General features: G+C 43.3%; 1 protein-coding gene across 1 annotated transcript; it reads left to right on the plus strand.

Moving 5' to 3' along the window:
- Positions 1–8,077: 8,077 nt before the first annotated feature.
- On the plus strand, positions 8,078–9,625 carry LOC310803050 (amphoterin-induced protein 1-like; the record flags this gene model as incomplete). The annotated part of the gene is made up of 1 exon (XM_083667686.1): positions 8,078–9,625. One exon carries the CDS (start codon positions 8,078–8,080, stop codon positions 9,623–9,625), a length of 1,548 nt encoding a protein of 515 aa, XP_083523812.1.
- Between the last annotated feature and the right edge of the window lie 4,121 nt (positions 9,626–13,746).

The raw sequence follows: 13,746 nt of genomic DNA on the forward strand, positions 1-13,746 counted from the left end.
ATTGCATGAATGAATTAATGAATGATCCTGTCATGTAATTTCAAGGCATGATTGTGAAAAACCGATGGCCCCACTCAAGTTCAGCCTTTGGAAACACATGACTATAGTGGCTCACAGAATCCCTGTCTATGAACACCAAAATACCCTAATTGACACGTTTATTTCACATGATAGCCTTCACTTGAATGACCAGACGGTGGCAGTGTTTTACTAATCCTACAATAGCTATTCACATGATGCAACAATACCCAATGTCAAAGAACAGCCACAGGCCAGAAATTGCCAAAGGTCACCATTGTCAGAGCTGGAGTACTCAGGCAAAGGACTGAAATGCACAACACACACACACACACACCCTCACACTAATAGCAAATTGCTGCTAATATAATCATCTCAGAAGAACATGCAATCATTGTGCTGAACTCTTAACCCAGACTAAGGAGCACTCAAGAAGACATTTCCTCTGTCTCATCCACCATTAAGTCTCTTTTCGCCTTCCCAAAACATTAGCAAGATACCATAAACATGCTCACAAAGGGGCTAGTGACGTATCATTAGTTGTGCCCCTACTCTGTTCAACCCTTTTATTCAACTCCCTGGTTATTTGAACTAAAGAGTCCCTTCATTTCAGACAAATGCCACCAGATTTCTGCCCAAATTGATCATATATCATCTGGCTTATAACTACAAAGCTCCAAATGTAGTTCTTCTTCTTGAAATAATCATCTGACAGAACCATATCATATTATAGCTCTCATGAACAGACATAACTCTCTCTTAAACAGCAATATTGCATAAGAATGAGGGTGTTGTGTGATGGTAGGCTACTGTATTCGTTTACTTGAGTTAGAAATGTGATGTTTGAGTTTTTGGCTTCGTCTCTCAGCATATTGCGATGGCATTTCCAAGGCAGATCCATCTTTGGGCATTGGAGGTAGAGTACTTTCACTTAGCCAGTGATTCACTCTGCAGTCAGTCCCTTGGGGTTTTATTTGGGGGGGGGGGGTAATACCACTCAGGCTAGAACTGTGAGAGGCTGCACCATACAAACACCCTAGAGTCACAAGCAACCTTTCACTGAGAACAAGGGAGAAATCGTACATAGAAATGCAAAGAGAAAGATGCAGCAATGACGCAGCAATGTCTCCTCAGTTCTTTTTCTCTGAAATGTCCGAATTTCCATTATGTACAGTATGTTAACATCATAGTTGATTCATACTATGTTCATCATATCATTTTTTTGTAGCTTTAAAGGGAAACTGAAAACATTAAATCACTATAAATCACCTCTAAGATCCCCCTTCTCAGGACTTTTAGGTTTAAATTAGAGCTCTGTAACAAGAGGCAAAAGGAGATATGTGTCACCTTTATCCAAGTGACAAACTAATAGAGTTAGAATGGATCTCTTTCAAGGAGTTAAGTAAGAGTTGGGCCAGGCTCTTATTGCAGTCTCTCGTGTCAACTTTCAGAGCAGATTCCATACAGTGTCTGATGACAGGATGTGATAGGCTACTGACACCGCAGAGAGGAAAGAACAAATACTTATCACCAATAATGCATTGTCAGTTTTTTGCTGAGAATCGAAACTCTCCCCTTGCCCCTTCCCAGTGCCCATGTTGTGAGCATTTGTTTTTTTTCCTGACTGTATTTGTACTATATCTCGCTTATCCAAGATAAATACTCGAGCAAACACTTCCTTTTTATCATCTCCGTTCTAGAAATGGGTATGTGTACATCTGTGTTTGACTATAAGAAGAGCATCTTTCAATGAGCAGGTTCTCTTTTCAACCAGGTCAAGAAATCAAATGAATTCTTTCAGTGTCATCTGATCTCCTCACTTGCAAAGGCAAGGCAGAGCATTGGCGAGGAGGACTATCCTGTGAGGGCATCCCAATTAAGTCTTCACATGCTTGGCCACGCCATGTCTCTTGTCTGGGCGGCAGCTTGGGTGTACGGTTCCCCTAAGAAGAATCATTGTCTCATTCTCTCATTACATTCGTCCGTGGTGGGAGATATCAAAGAGAGCGTAACAGAGACTGAGACAGAGACTGAGGCTCATTAGTTGACCACTGAGCCAGTCACCTTACTGTAATCTGGCACTGCAGGCACGAGGAACTCTGGGAGGATCTGGATAGTGTGACCACCACACAGACCAGAGGTCAGTTTCTCAAAAGCATCGTAGTTTAAGTAATACTTAATTTCTCCTGACAACCCAGCTGCAAAGCCACAACAGAGGAACAACTGTAAAATCGATGTTTGCAAGTCAATCTTCTGTGCATAAACTAACAAAATTCAACAACTTTGCTGGTCTAGGGGAGGAGTGGGTCTGGATTGTCAAAAGAGATAAAGTATTACTTTAGCTACAAAGCTTTGGGGAAACTCGCCCCTGATAACAAACTCCTGTCATCACTCAGGTCCAAATTCAATCTAACATGTATTGCAGTAGTTTTGCAATGGCATATACTGTAGGTATACCTCCATCCTGCTGTGAAATGAAAGTGAATGGTGAGATTAGATTAGATTAGATTACAAACAACTTTATTGTCCAGATAGGGATGGAAATTTGTCTTGGGCAAATGTCAGTGTAGAATGTGTGTCCAGGCAGTAGATGTGTTAATCAAGATACTGCATGAACTTCACTATGGTAAGTTTGACCCTTGGTATCTACAGTATATGTTCCAATGAGGTGCTACATCTGAGAGACTAAACCTATATATGGTCAATTGTAACATCTTGACATGATAGGAGTACTGCTCCCTGTGAGCTCCACACTGCTCTCCTCCAGGGTGGAGTGAGACAGATCTCTCATTTGTCTGACGGAGTGCTGCAGGACAGGGAGATGTATCGCCATGACCTACCTTCACCTCCCCTGGCAGCAGCCATCCAGCCCCATTCATAATTTACCGGAGAGGTATAAATCTCCGGGATGCTCGTTTGTCCTCTCCACTGCACCGCAGCCAAAACCAACCCCGGGGCAGGAGGAGGATCAATGGGCTCTGACACAGAAGAAACACAGACAAATGTGGAATTGGCTATCTGGTTTTGTTGTTGCGACAGCAAGAAGTGTGTTCTGTGTTAGGTAGCAACCTGCGTCTGACTGTGACATGAAGGTTCTACTAAGGTTTCATAAGGGTTTCATGAGGAATCTAATGTATTATGCATAACTCTAATTAAGGGAGGTCAAAGGGACTGTTACTTATTACTGGATATGTGTCATAATAGAAACCACTCAACTCAAGGTTGTCCCCCATGAATGATGTAGCCTTGTGTGAATTGGTGACACACAGTAATTGTGTTTCTTTGAAGGCGGGACACGGATTTGAGGTAGACTGAAAAGTTACCAGAGCTTGTAGTGCTTATTTGATTTATTTCCAAGGATTTGACAGTATGATTTGAAAACAGTCAATTGGCCAAAAGGTGCGGTCTGAGGTACACTCTCCTCTTTGCACCCTATCATGATAACACTTTAATGTATTTTTAATCGGCATCAACTCGAAACTCCTAACAATCTCTATGACAAGATGCGTCATTCACCCAAGTTGTGTCAACATTGGGCCAATCAATGTAATTTTGTAAATGCCGCATCTGTATGGCAAAGCACATCATTCACCCAAGCTTCATCAAAATGATCGTAGTGGTGTTGGAGATAAAGCGTGTGACATACGAATGGACAGAATCCTGTGGCCGATATAATCGTGGGGGAAAATAACTAAAGAACTATATTAATACAGTACAATGCCGTTATGAATTACATGCATTATTACACAGAGCAACTCAATGTAAAGTGTTGGTGATTATCAGTATAACCTAATAATGATAATCATATGATCATTATAATCTACCTCCTATCTACCATGATAATGAACTGGCTTGAGAGAGCCAGTGAGTCGTGTGACAGGAGGGCTAGTATGAGCAGATGCCACCCCTAAGAGAGAGGGTCATTTTCTAGGCTACACCTCTTCTGTCTCTCCCTGTCTCTGGTCCTACTATTAGCTCTCTGACAGTCAGGAATAATTATTGCTATTACAGGAGCCATCTTAGATCCTGCAGCAGCGCTGAGAGCAATGCAGCTGCAGCTGGTGTGTGAGCCATAAGTGGGGGACAAGGTTAGTGTGTTCTTAGTACACCAATGTTGTTATACACTGATAAACTGCCCAGGCTAAACAAATGATGGGTGATGGCATGAACCTTTTACGGTATCGCTCATGATTAGAGTACAGATATGTGGTTCCATAATGCTGCGTGAGAATGGTGGTAGCAAGGTCTTCTGCATAGATTTACTGTAAAGCGGGTCTCAAGTGACCCAAGGTTTTTCCTTTCAATTTACCACACAGTCAATGTAGCATGTTCTCCTCATTCCCACAATGCAGTGCACTCTTGTGAAATGGGATCCCGGGTAATAAATCACTCCCCCTTAGAGAAGAACAGTGTGTACCAAAACATGAACTCTCATTAAAAAACCACATACACACATACACATACACAGGCAGAGAGACACACACACCGAGGGTCATTACAGGGTCAACATATGTGCATGCAATGGAAACACACCAGAGGCCAAAACAACAACAACAAATGTGGCTTATGATATGGCAACTGCTTCTGCGTATGCTTTCCACAAACCTAATTGCATTAGAATATCCTGTTCTGTGTCATCACAGAGGTGGTGTCAGAGTGGAGGTGAATGGGATCGATATCTGTCTTTATACTGAGGGGTTCACTGAGAGGACAAGAGCCAGAATAGCAGGAACAGGTGGCTTTGGGAGGAGAGTCTCTGTAGGCTCAGAGGGAGATACAGGTCACAACAACAGATCAATTTAATAGAAGCCTATCACACACACATAAACAAAAGAGGTAATAGTAATCCATGATTTTTCAGAAATTGTGGGTTTGTTTGTGGGGTTGAAGCATTATTAAGCTTTCACATGCAGAAACGTGAAGTTGTGTACTGTAGGCATGGTCTGTAGAGCAAAGCCATCTTTCGTAACACACTTGAACCCCACCCATGCCCTCACTAAGAGCTGAAACACCCAATGAGGTAATCCATTTACAGTAATCAATATCTCCCACTCTGTTTGCTTTTTCCAGCCAATCATTTGTTTCAGGCTGTGAGAAGTCTACAGTCTAATAAATGATGTCTTGACTGGCTACTGCTGGGATGTTTGAAGTCACACACATGGTCCTCTCTTTCACTCACACACACACACACACACACACACATACACCTACCTACAAATTAACACTATTGCTGCACAAGTGTGCATTCCTTTACAATTGTGCACTAATGCATGCACGCTAACTCAAACACACAAACATTTACTGCCGGATATACAGAAATGCAACACACGTCACACACACACGCACACACCTTTATTTCTCTCTGCTCTCTCTCCTTGACGCTTCTGAGGCAGAAACCTGTCACTGACCTTGGCTTCCATGGCAACCAGTCCTGTAGCAATTCCCATCATTCTCCACTCTGAAAGCTCAAGTGACATCTTTTATATGTCAACTGATCTGAGTTAACAGAGAAGTGGGGTCAACTTCATCTCAAGTGAGACCTTCCTCACTAGCAACTGGAATTACATGGACCAATCTGAATTCCCCCTCACCCCACAACCGCTCACTGCTTATTTACCATGAAATGAAGTACACTGACCATGAGGCACATTCCTCTGTGTGCAATAGTCCCCTGCAGGCCTATTGATCCACACAGACAACCTGTACTGTAAATCACATCCCCTGAGACAGAGCAGCTAGAGATCAAGCAGATGATGATGGTGATTATTACCCTGCCCTTTGCCAGAGCAAAGTGGTGCACCAGGAGTGGCCCTTATCTCTCGAGGGAAATAAGGGCACACACGTGAGCTCTGTTTGAGTCGTTTGTCACTGAGGATAAACTGCCATGTCCTCTACTGCACAAGAGAGATAAGCTAACGCCCCCGAGGATCGTTTCTGTTATAGAAGTATACAAAGTGTGAAAATGGTGAATTAAATCAGCAAATAAACACTGGTCAGAGTACAGACATGGCATACAGTAACAATCGCCCTTCAGGCTTTGGGCACAATCCTATTTTATCCTCCTTATTAGAGCAAGGACAAATTGTCTTCCACATTTCCACTCATATTTGTTTCTCAGATTTCAACCCCCCAGAATCTTTGAATTAGCATTAGACAAGATAACATCATAATGAGTAAAGAAATTCAGTCAAAACAACCAGAATGAATGAATAGCATATTGTGAACACAAAATACAGTAATTTTGCAAACTAAACTCATAAATGAAAAAAGCATAGATACATACACTCACTGAACACTTTATAAGGAACGCCTGTACACCTTCTCATGGTGGAGGTGGTGTAATGGTGTGGGGAATGTTTCCTTGGCACACTTTGGGCCCATTAATACCAATACCATTAATATCAATCATTGCATGACTGCCACAGCCTATTTGAGTATTGTTGCTGACCATGTGCATCCCTTCATGGCCACAATTTACCCATCTTCTAATGGCTATTTCCAGCATGATAATGCACCATGTCACAAAGCAAAAGTCGTCTCAAACTGGTTTCATAAACATGACAATCAGTTCAGTGGCCTTCCCAGTCACCCAGTATTAGTATAGTGTTCCTAATAAAGTGTTCGGTGAGTGTATTTACTGTAGCCTATAGCTCGTCATGTGTAGTTCATCAGATGACCTTTTCCCATTTGGTTCATATTCCACCCCAACTCTTCAACTCCTCCATAATTTAACATCCTGTTCCAAGTTGAAAGTAGTATGGCCTAGTTTTGAACTGGCAGTCTCACCAAAAATAGGCCATATGACACAATAGTGGCAGATTAATTTATACCCACAGTTTGCAAAGTTGCACCTGTTGTTTATCAAATACAAAAACAAAGCAGAACAACATTTAGACTATACTTTCAGAATTGTTGCATTTACATATTTAGACATTTACCATTTGGTCAACATTAGGCTACGTATTACTTTCTTTTGGAAATAACATGTGCATACGTGTCCTGAAGAGCATAACAGCTCAAACTAACGGACTTGACTTGATGTCATCGTTTGATGTGTTTGTGATAGCGCACCTCTCGAGCGCCCGCCCTGTGAGTTCTATTAGGTTGTCTTTCTTCGGTGGCCAGACTACCGCTCGGCTCTCTCCGATATTGGAGAACCGACATCGATGGGCTTCACCCTGCTATGATGTCATGTCAGGGGCTAATAAGAATTGCCTTTTGCTGAATTAAGTAATGTATTGATACTTCTCTTTGCCTTGATGTGGATCCGTCCGCTGCTCAGACCGCGACGTTTGTGAATTTCGCCTTGGTCTTCAGTTTATGCCTAGAGAGGCAATGGAAGGTAAAGGAATGCCTGTATTATTCGTTTTATGCAATCTGTCCAGCATGTTTTTCTAGGTTTTGAAACAAATTAAATTATGTATAGTGGTGGGGTGGTTTTCTGATCCAAACTATTGCACTGTATTAAATCAAGTGATATAAAGCCTACTCCACAATTTATACATTTTGCTTGAATACTATATGCCCTAACCTTTAGTGTGTTTTTCATGCAGTTGGTTTGCGATTCAGTACAAATGTGATGTCGTTTCTTATGTGTTTCTGAATGAAACTAGAGTGAAAGTAGAGACTGTGAGAGATAAATCTAGTCGAACTTATGACGGGAATTTATGCTCCTAGTCTTGTGGTGCAATGCACCCCTGTGCGTCCGACCATGAAGTGCGCATGGGTAAATAGAAAGACATATTCTTGGTTGTAGCACGTGAACATCTTTATGATTAAAAGGTGTATATTGTGCTCAATGATGTGTGTATTATTTTATTTTTTAAATAGGATTTAGCATACATTTAGGGGGTAAACAGTTTTAAGAATGCCTGTAAATATCAAGGAATATAGGCTATATCACAAATGTTAACCTGAGCAAACAATGTGGACCTGCCATAATGCATTTATAAAGATCTAACATGAGCATATTTACTTGCAGCAGCACATGGGCGATTAAAGATGTATGTCACCTAAGAATAGGATTCCCTGTCTGAAAATACCTCCAACATCCTCCACCATGCCAGTCCTGGACACGGTTGGTGGCCGACATGGTTCCCACTGTGCCATGGGGGGAGTGTTTATGAGGGCGCTCTTTGCCCCCCTGCTCCTGGCTTTACTGCTGCCACCAGTCTCAATGGGCAATGCCCTCAACTGCCACAAGTCCTGCCTGTGCGCCAGCAATATCGTCAGCTGCTCAAAGATGAACCTGACAAGCGTCCCCATGGCTCTCCCTCGCTACACGGCCGTGCTGGACCTCAGCTATAATTCCATTGGCCGCCTGCGCGCTGAGTGGACCCCGGTCCACCTCAGCAAGCTGCACACCCTCATACTCAGCCACAATGGCCTCTCCTTCCTGTCTATCGAGGCCTTCGTGCATGTCACACGGCTGCGCTACCTCGACCTGTCCTCCAACAGTCTCAAAATACTGGAAGAGTACATCTTTGACCCCCTGGTACACCTGGAGGTGCTGCTGCTCTACGACAACCACATTTCCCAGATCGACCGCACCGCCTTCTCAAACCTCAACAGTCTGAATAAGCTCTACCTGAGCCAGAACCAGATCTCCCGGTTCCCCATGGAGCTGGTCAAGAGGAACCGAGAGGAGGCGCTCGTCCTACTCGACCTGTCCTCCAATCGGATCAAAGTGCTGCCCATGCAGGAGCTCCAGGCTCTGGCTCTGCCCGCCTGGGTGAAGAATGGCCTCTACTTCCACAATAACCCGCTGCCCTGCAGCTGTGAGTTGTATGGCATACTGGCGCGCTGGCACCTCCGGCAGTTCAGCTCAGCCACGGACTTCCGAGACGAGCACACCTGTCTCACCCCGGGACCGCAGAAGGAGAAGATCCCCATCCTGGATCTGGACAGGGTCCACCTGAACTGCAGCTCTGTGAACATCATGATTAAGGAGGCCTATCTCGAGCAGCTCCTGTACCTGGACTGTGACACCAGGCAAAGGTGGGTGCGCAGCAAGAGCTGGGTCCTGCCCGGTAACTTGCAGCTGTCCGCTGGGAACCAGAGTGCCGTAGTGCTTCCCGGCGGCACCCTGAAGCTCGGCCCCCTCCAGGTAGAGGACTCGGGGATCTACACCTGCTACGCGGTTGGTGACTCCCTCAATGAGACCCTGTATGTGACTGTGGAGGTGCAGAACTCCACTCAGAGCACAAAGGTAGAGGGTATGAAAACGGCCTACACCACGCTGGTGGGCTGCCTGGCCAGCGTGGTGATGGTGCTCATCTACCTCTTCCTCACGCCCTGCCGCTGCGTCTGCTGCCCGGGCCAGAAGATGGCCCCCGGGGACAGCCTCCACTCCTCCACCGTCAGCGTCTCAGCCACCCACGAAGACATGGGGCCGGAGGGGGGCCAAGGGGACGCTAAGACCCCCCTCAACAGACACGTGGCTTTCCTGGACTCCAAGGACCTATTGGAGCAGAACGGGAGGCTGAACCCCATCGGGGAGGAGGATGATGATGAGTGGCAGGGAGACAGGATGGAGCAGGGACAGAGAAGGAAGTCGGATGCAGAGTCTGTTAGCTCTGTGTGCTCGGACACCCCTATGGTAGTGTGAGAGTGTGTGTGTGTGTGTGTGTGTGTGTGTGTGTGTGTGTGTGTTTCGACTGACAGTTCTTCCAAACCAAGACAGATGATGGGTTGGTGAATCAGCTGCCCCAGTAGAACTATTGACTGTGACTCATAAGGCTGGCCACTTCCCATGTATATCAGTTCACTAGGGCAATTAGCTTTAAGTAGTGGTATGACACTGTATGTCTTTTTATTTAAGACAAGAATTGGTAACCAAATGAGGATTTTGTTCTCACTAACTCCTCCTGTAGCAAGTTATTTTATGTTCCCCTGTATGCAGTCTCTGCATTCAAATATCAATATTTCGTCGCTTTAAGAAGAGTCACACATGAGTAAGAAGTTGTGGCTGAACTTAAAGTATGTAAGTTAGTAACATCCAATTCAAACAAAATTAGAGTTTATTTACTCTAATGGATATTACACTGCTCCAATAGCCTACATCTGTGCTGCTGTTAAACCTGGGTTACCAGGCTAAGAATAGTTCTCTGTCACTTATCACTGTTAACAGGGGTCAGCGTTATGCAAGTGTGCTGGAATGCCAGTGGGACAGCATTCCTCGGACACACAGGATGATTGGTAGCGGCAGTGCCAGCCTGCATTGCCAAAGGGAAACAAATGGGGGAGTTGTGACAATCCACTGAGCACTTCTGGGCACCGGTTTGCGTCCCCTAAGCAAACAAACGAATGGAGACTGCGAGAGATCTTCTCATAAACACTGTCAGAAATAGCAACCAGTCATACAGCTAATACGCGGCCCACTCAGCTGCCTGTCACAGCTGAGCATTCTGGGATGTAAACACAACTTGTGCACTTTAACAGATGTCCTAATGTTGTTCACTTGTTTGCAGATTGAGCGCTTACATAAGTGCACGTCACTTTGTTTCACAGACTAGGATGACAGACTGATGTACTGTAGGTAGGTATAAACAAACAAAGAGCCTATCATGCCATCATTGTAGATGTAAGCAAAGTTTGAGTAAATAGTCTGATGCCTATTCTCAACTGTATTGTGTCAGTGTAGCTCTGTTGGGTGTTACATTATGTTGTATGGGATTTCTCACCAAGCTTCATTTCAGACTAAGATTACATTACAGACTGCCTGTGACTGACAGTTTTTCCACTTGATCGTCTCCCTCTTAACCTAAAACCAGTTGCCATTGTAATTGAAGTACCTGGATGGAGGCACTTAGCTATTGTTATCGAAGAGAAACACCTTTAGAGATAGATTACCACTCTCTTGTATGCTTAAAACCACAGTATAAGGTGGAGAGCATCATATAAGATCACCCGTTTAGCGGTTATATAACAAAACATGTGCCATCATCATTGTTTTTAGGAAATACTTGCTCATGCCATCCATTCATGTTCCTGCCTACTCAGGGTCATGTATATTGATATGTGGGCCTATATGCGTATCACAAGTTGTCTAAAGTATTGTTATTTGTCAAATTGGTATACAGTAAGTGTATCTATCAAGTATTAGTACAGAAATGTTACAAGATAATACTGGATGCGTTTTGGCATACGAGCAGATTAAATACAATATTAAAGACAAATTTTATATAAGAACATAATATACTGTATAACCATTGACAGGTCATGCTTTGGATACCCTTTAATTGAGTGGACAATATGCTGATTGGGTGACATGATCTGCTGTAGGCCTACTTCTGGCTTCACTGTACAGTTTAAGAGCTGGGTTTTCTCTCCTTAAAGATTGATAATTACCTCAGTCCGAACAATGGTTTCATTGATACTTATTTAGAGTAATGGGTGTTTAACCAATGCCTCTTTCTAATAATATGGATAATCTCGAGTGTCTCTATCCCCATATACATTCAGTAATCAAATAGAAGTCGGCACTGTAGTTGTGTTATTTGTATCATGTGAAGTATTATGTGTCTGTGTGATAGCCATTACTTGCTGTTGAACATCTATGTCGGTATTGTTAGATACAACTATGTACATGGAGAGGCATTCAATAATCTGTAACGTCTTTTATTCTCTCTGCTGTGTTCCTATATGTCTTCCTGTCTGTTCTGCTTACCTGTACCTGTAGCACAGTTGTAGCAGGCAACTGTATTCACAACCTCATAAACATCTGAACTATGACGTGTGTATGTGCAATACTTTCAATGAAAACATCCCATCTTGGAAGACTGATATGTTGAAAGTCTCTCACTATATACGGTCTTTCAAGTCACACTTAGATACATAATATGGAGGTCAAAGAGAGTCAATATTCCGGTGGTGAAAAAGACCCTAGAATGAATGCTCATATTGCTTTGTTGTGTTTTGTGATCATCTTTGTGCCTTAAATGTAACTGACTTATACATGTGTGATGCCCGAGCCTGGACATATAAGTGTCATGCAACTCTAGAAGCTTCCATTTCTGTATTCCTCTAATGGCATGCACATGGTCATTCGGGGGTGAAACGCTAGAACACACAGAGCACTGAAGCGGAAACTCTGCTCATTCAGGGAGCAGTATTTATTGCACCCATCCGTATGTTTACTTTCTTCAGGCACTGCTCGATGTGTCTGTTTATTAACGCTTATTTGGGCCGTTTACTTCAGTTCCTTTACACACACACACACACACACACACACACACACACACACACACACACACACACACACACACACACACACACACTATTCACTTCTGTATCTTTATACTGTAAGATCACATTATTGATTTATATGATCCATTTATCAGTTATCTATATTGTATTGACAATTGTGTGTGGAGCGAATATTGGTTAGAAGAGAGAGAGAGAGAGAGAGAGAGATGAGGTATAGACGGGGAGGGATAGTGTGTGTCTGTGTGTCTTTTTGTTTACCTAGCTTAACCACTTTCCCGCTTCCCTTGGTATTATGAATGTGTCGTCTGTCTCAACAGAAACAGATCGATCCTGCCATCTGGATTCTGCTGCTGTGCCAGAACCTGCTGAAGTGTATTAACGTAAACAAAGACCTCTACTGGATGAATGATTCAAGAGGCCTGGAGGGGGAAGTCCAAAGCCCCTGATTCAGTAACACCATGCAGATGTCTCATATTACCACACAGCCTCCCAACAACATATGCAAAATCATCCAGGTGTAGTGTAATGTAGCACCAGTGACTGGTTTGATTAAACAAACTGGAAAATGTAAAGCAGCATTCGCTTTGAATGAGGTAAAAATGTTTTGATGTGGTTTCATTATACAATGACTGCAGTAGAAACACACTGTATACAGTTCACAACACACTGTAGTACAATGGAATACAACAGCACACTGATGAATGAGCTAGCGTAGCATGTGCTTTAATCACAAATAAGAAATGGGAATTGGAAGACATGGTAATGACACATTTCCATATGTACAGTCTAGTTTAAAATAGGACAAATCGACCAGTGGAAATTATATTTATAACCGACACAGATGGCATGAATGCCAGTCAATGCCTACTGATGCTGTGTGATTGGCATGTGGTGGTTGTCTGTACTGTATGTGCTGTAGGCTGTATTCAAAAGAAGATGACTCATCCTTTCCTTATAAGCACCTCCCGATTCTACCACATGAATGGAAATACACTGCATGAGTTACTATGGGTCTTCTGCCACCTACTGGCCAACAATGTAAATGTCCAAGCTTACAACACTTTGTAAACATAGTCCCCCTATTTCAAGGGACCAAAAATATTGATACAGACTGATACATATGATGCAGTGGAGGCAGAAATGCATGGAATGCAATGATACAGAGGACAGGCTTTGTAATGCATGGAATGCAATGAGGAATGGTATCAAACATGTGATGCTCTGCCAGACCTCTGAGGTCTTTTTGACTTAAGTCTCCTCTTCAGCAAATTAAATGCATGTTCAATTGGATTTAAATCTGGAGATTGACTTTCCACTCTTTGGCCTTGAAAAACTCCCTAGTTGCTATGGCAGTATGTTGGGGTCATTGTCGTGCTGTATGATGAAGCACCGTCCAATGAGTTTGGAGGCATTTGCTTGTATTCAAGCAGATAACATGTTTCTGTACAATTCATTCTGCTGCTGTCATCAGCAGTTACATCATCAATTAAGACAAGTTAGACAGTTCTAGTGGCAGCCATA

Source organism: Argentina silus (genome assembly GCF_951799395.1).
Source record: "Argentina silus genome assembly, chromosome: 4".
NCBI classification, from domain to species: domain Eukaryota; kingdom Metazoa; phylum Chordata; class Actinopteri; order Argentiniformes; family Argentinidae; genus Argentina; species Argentina silus.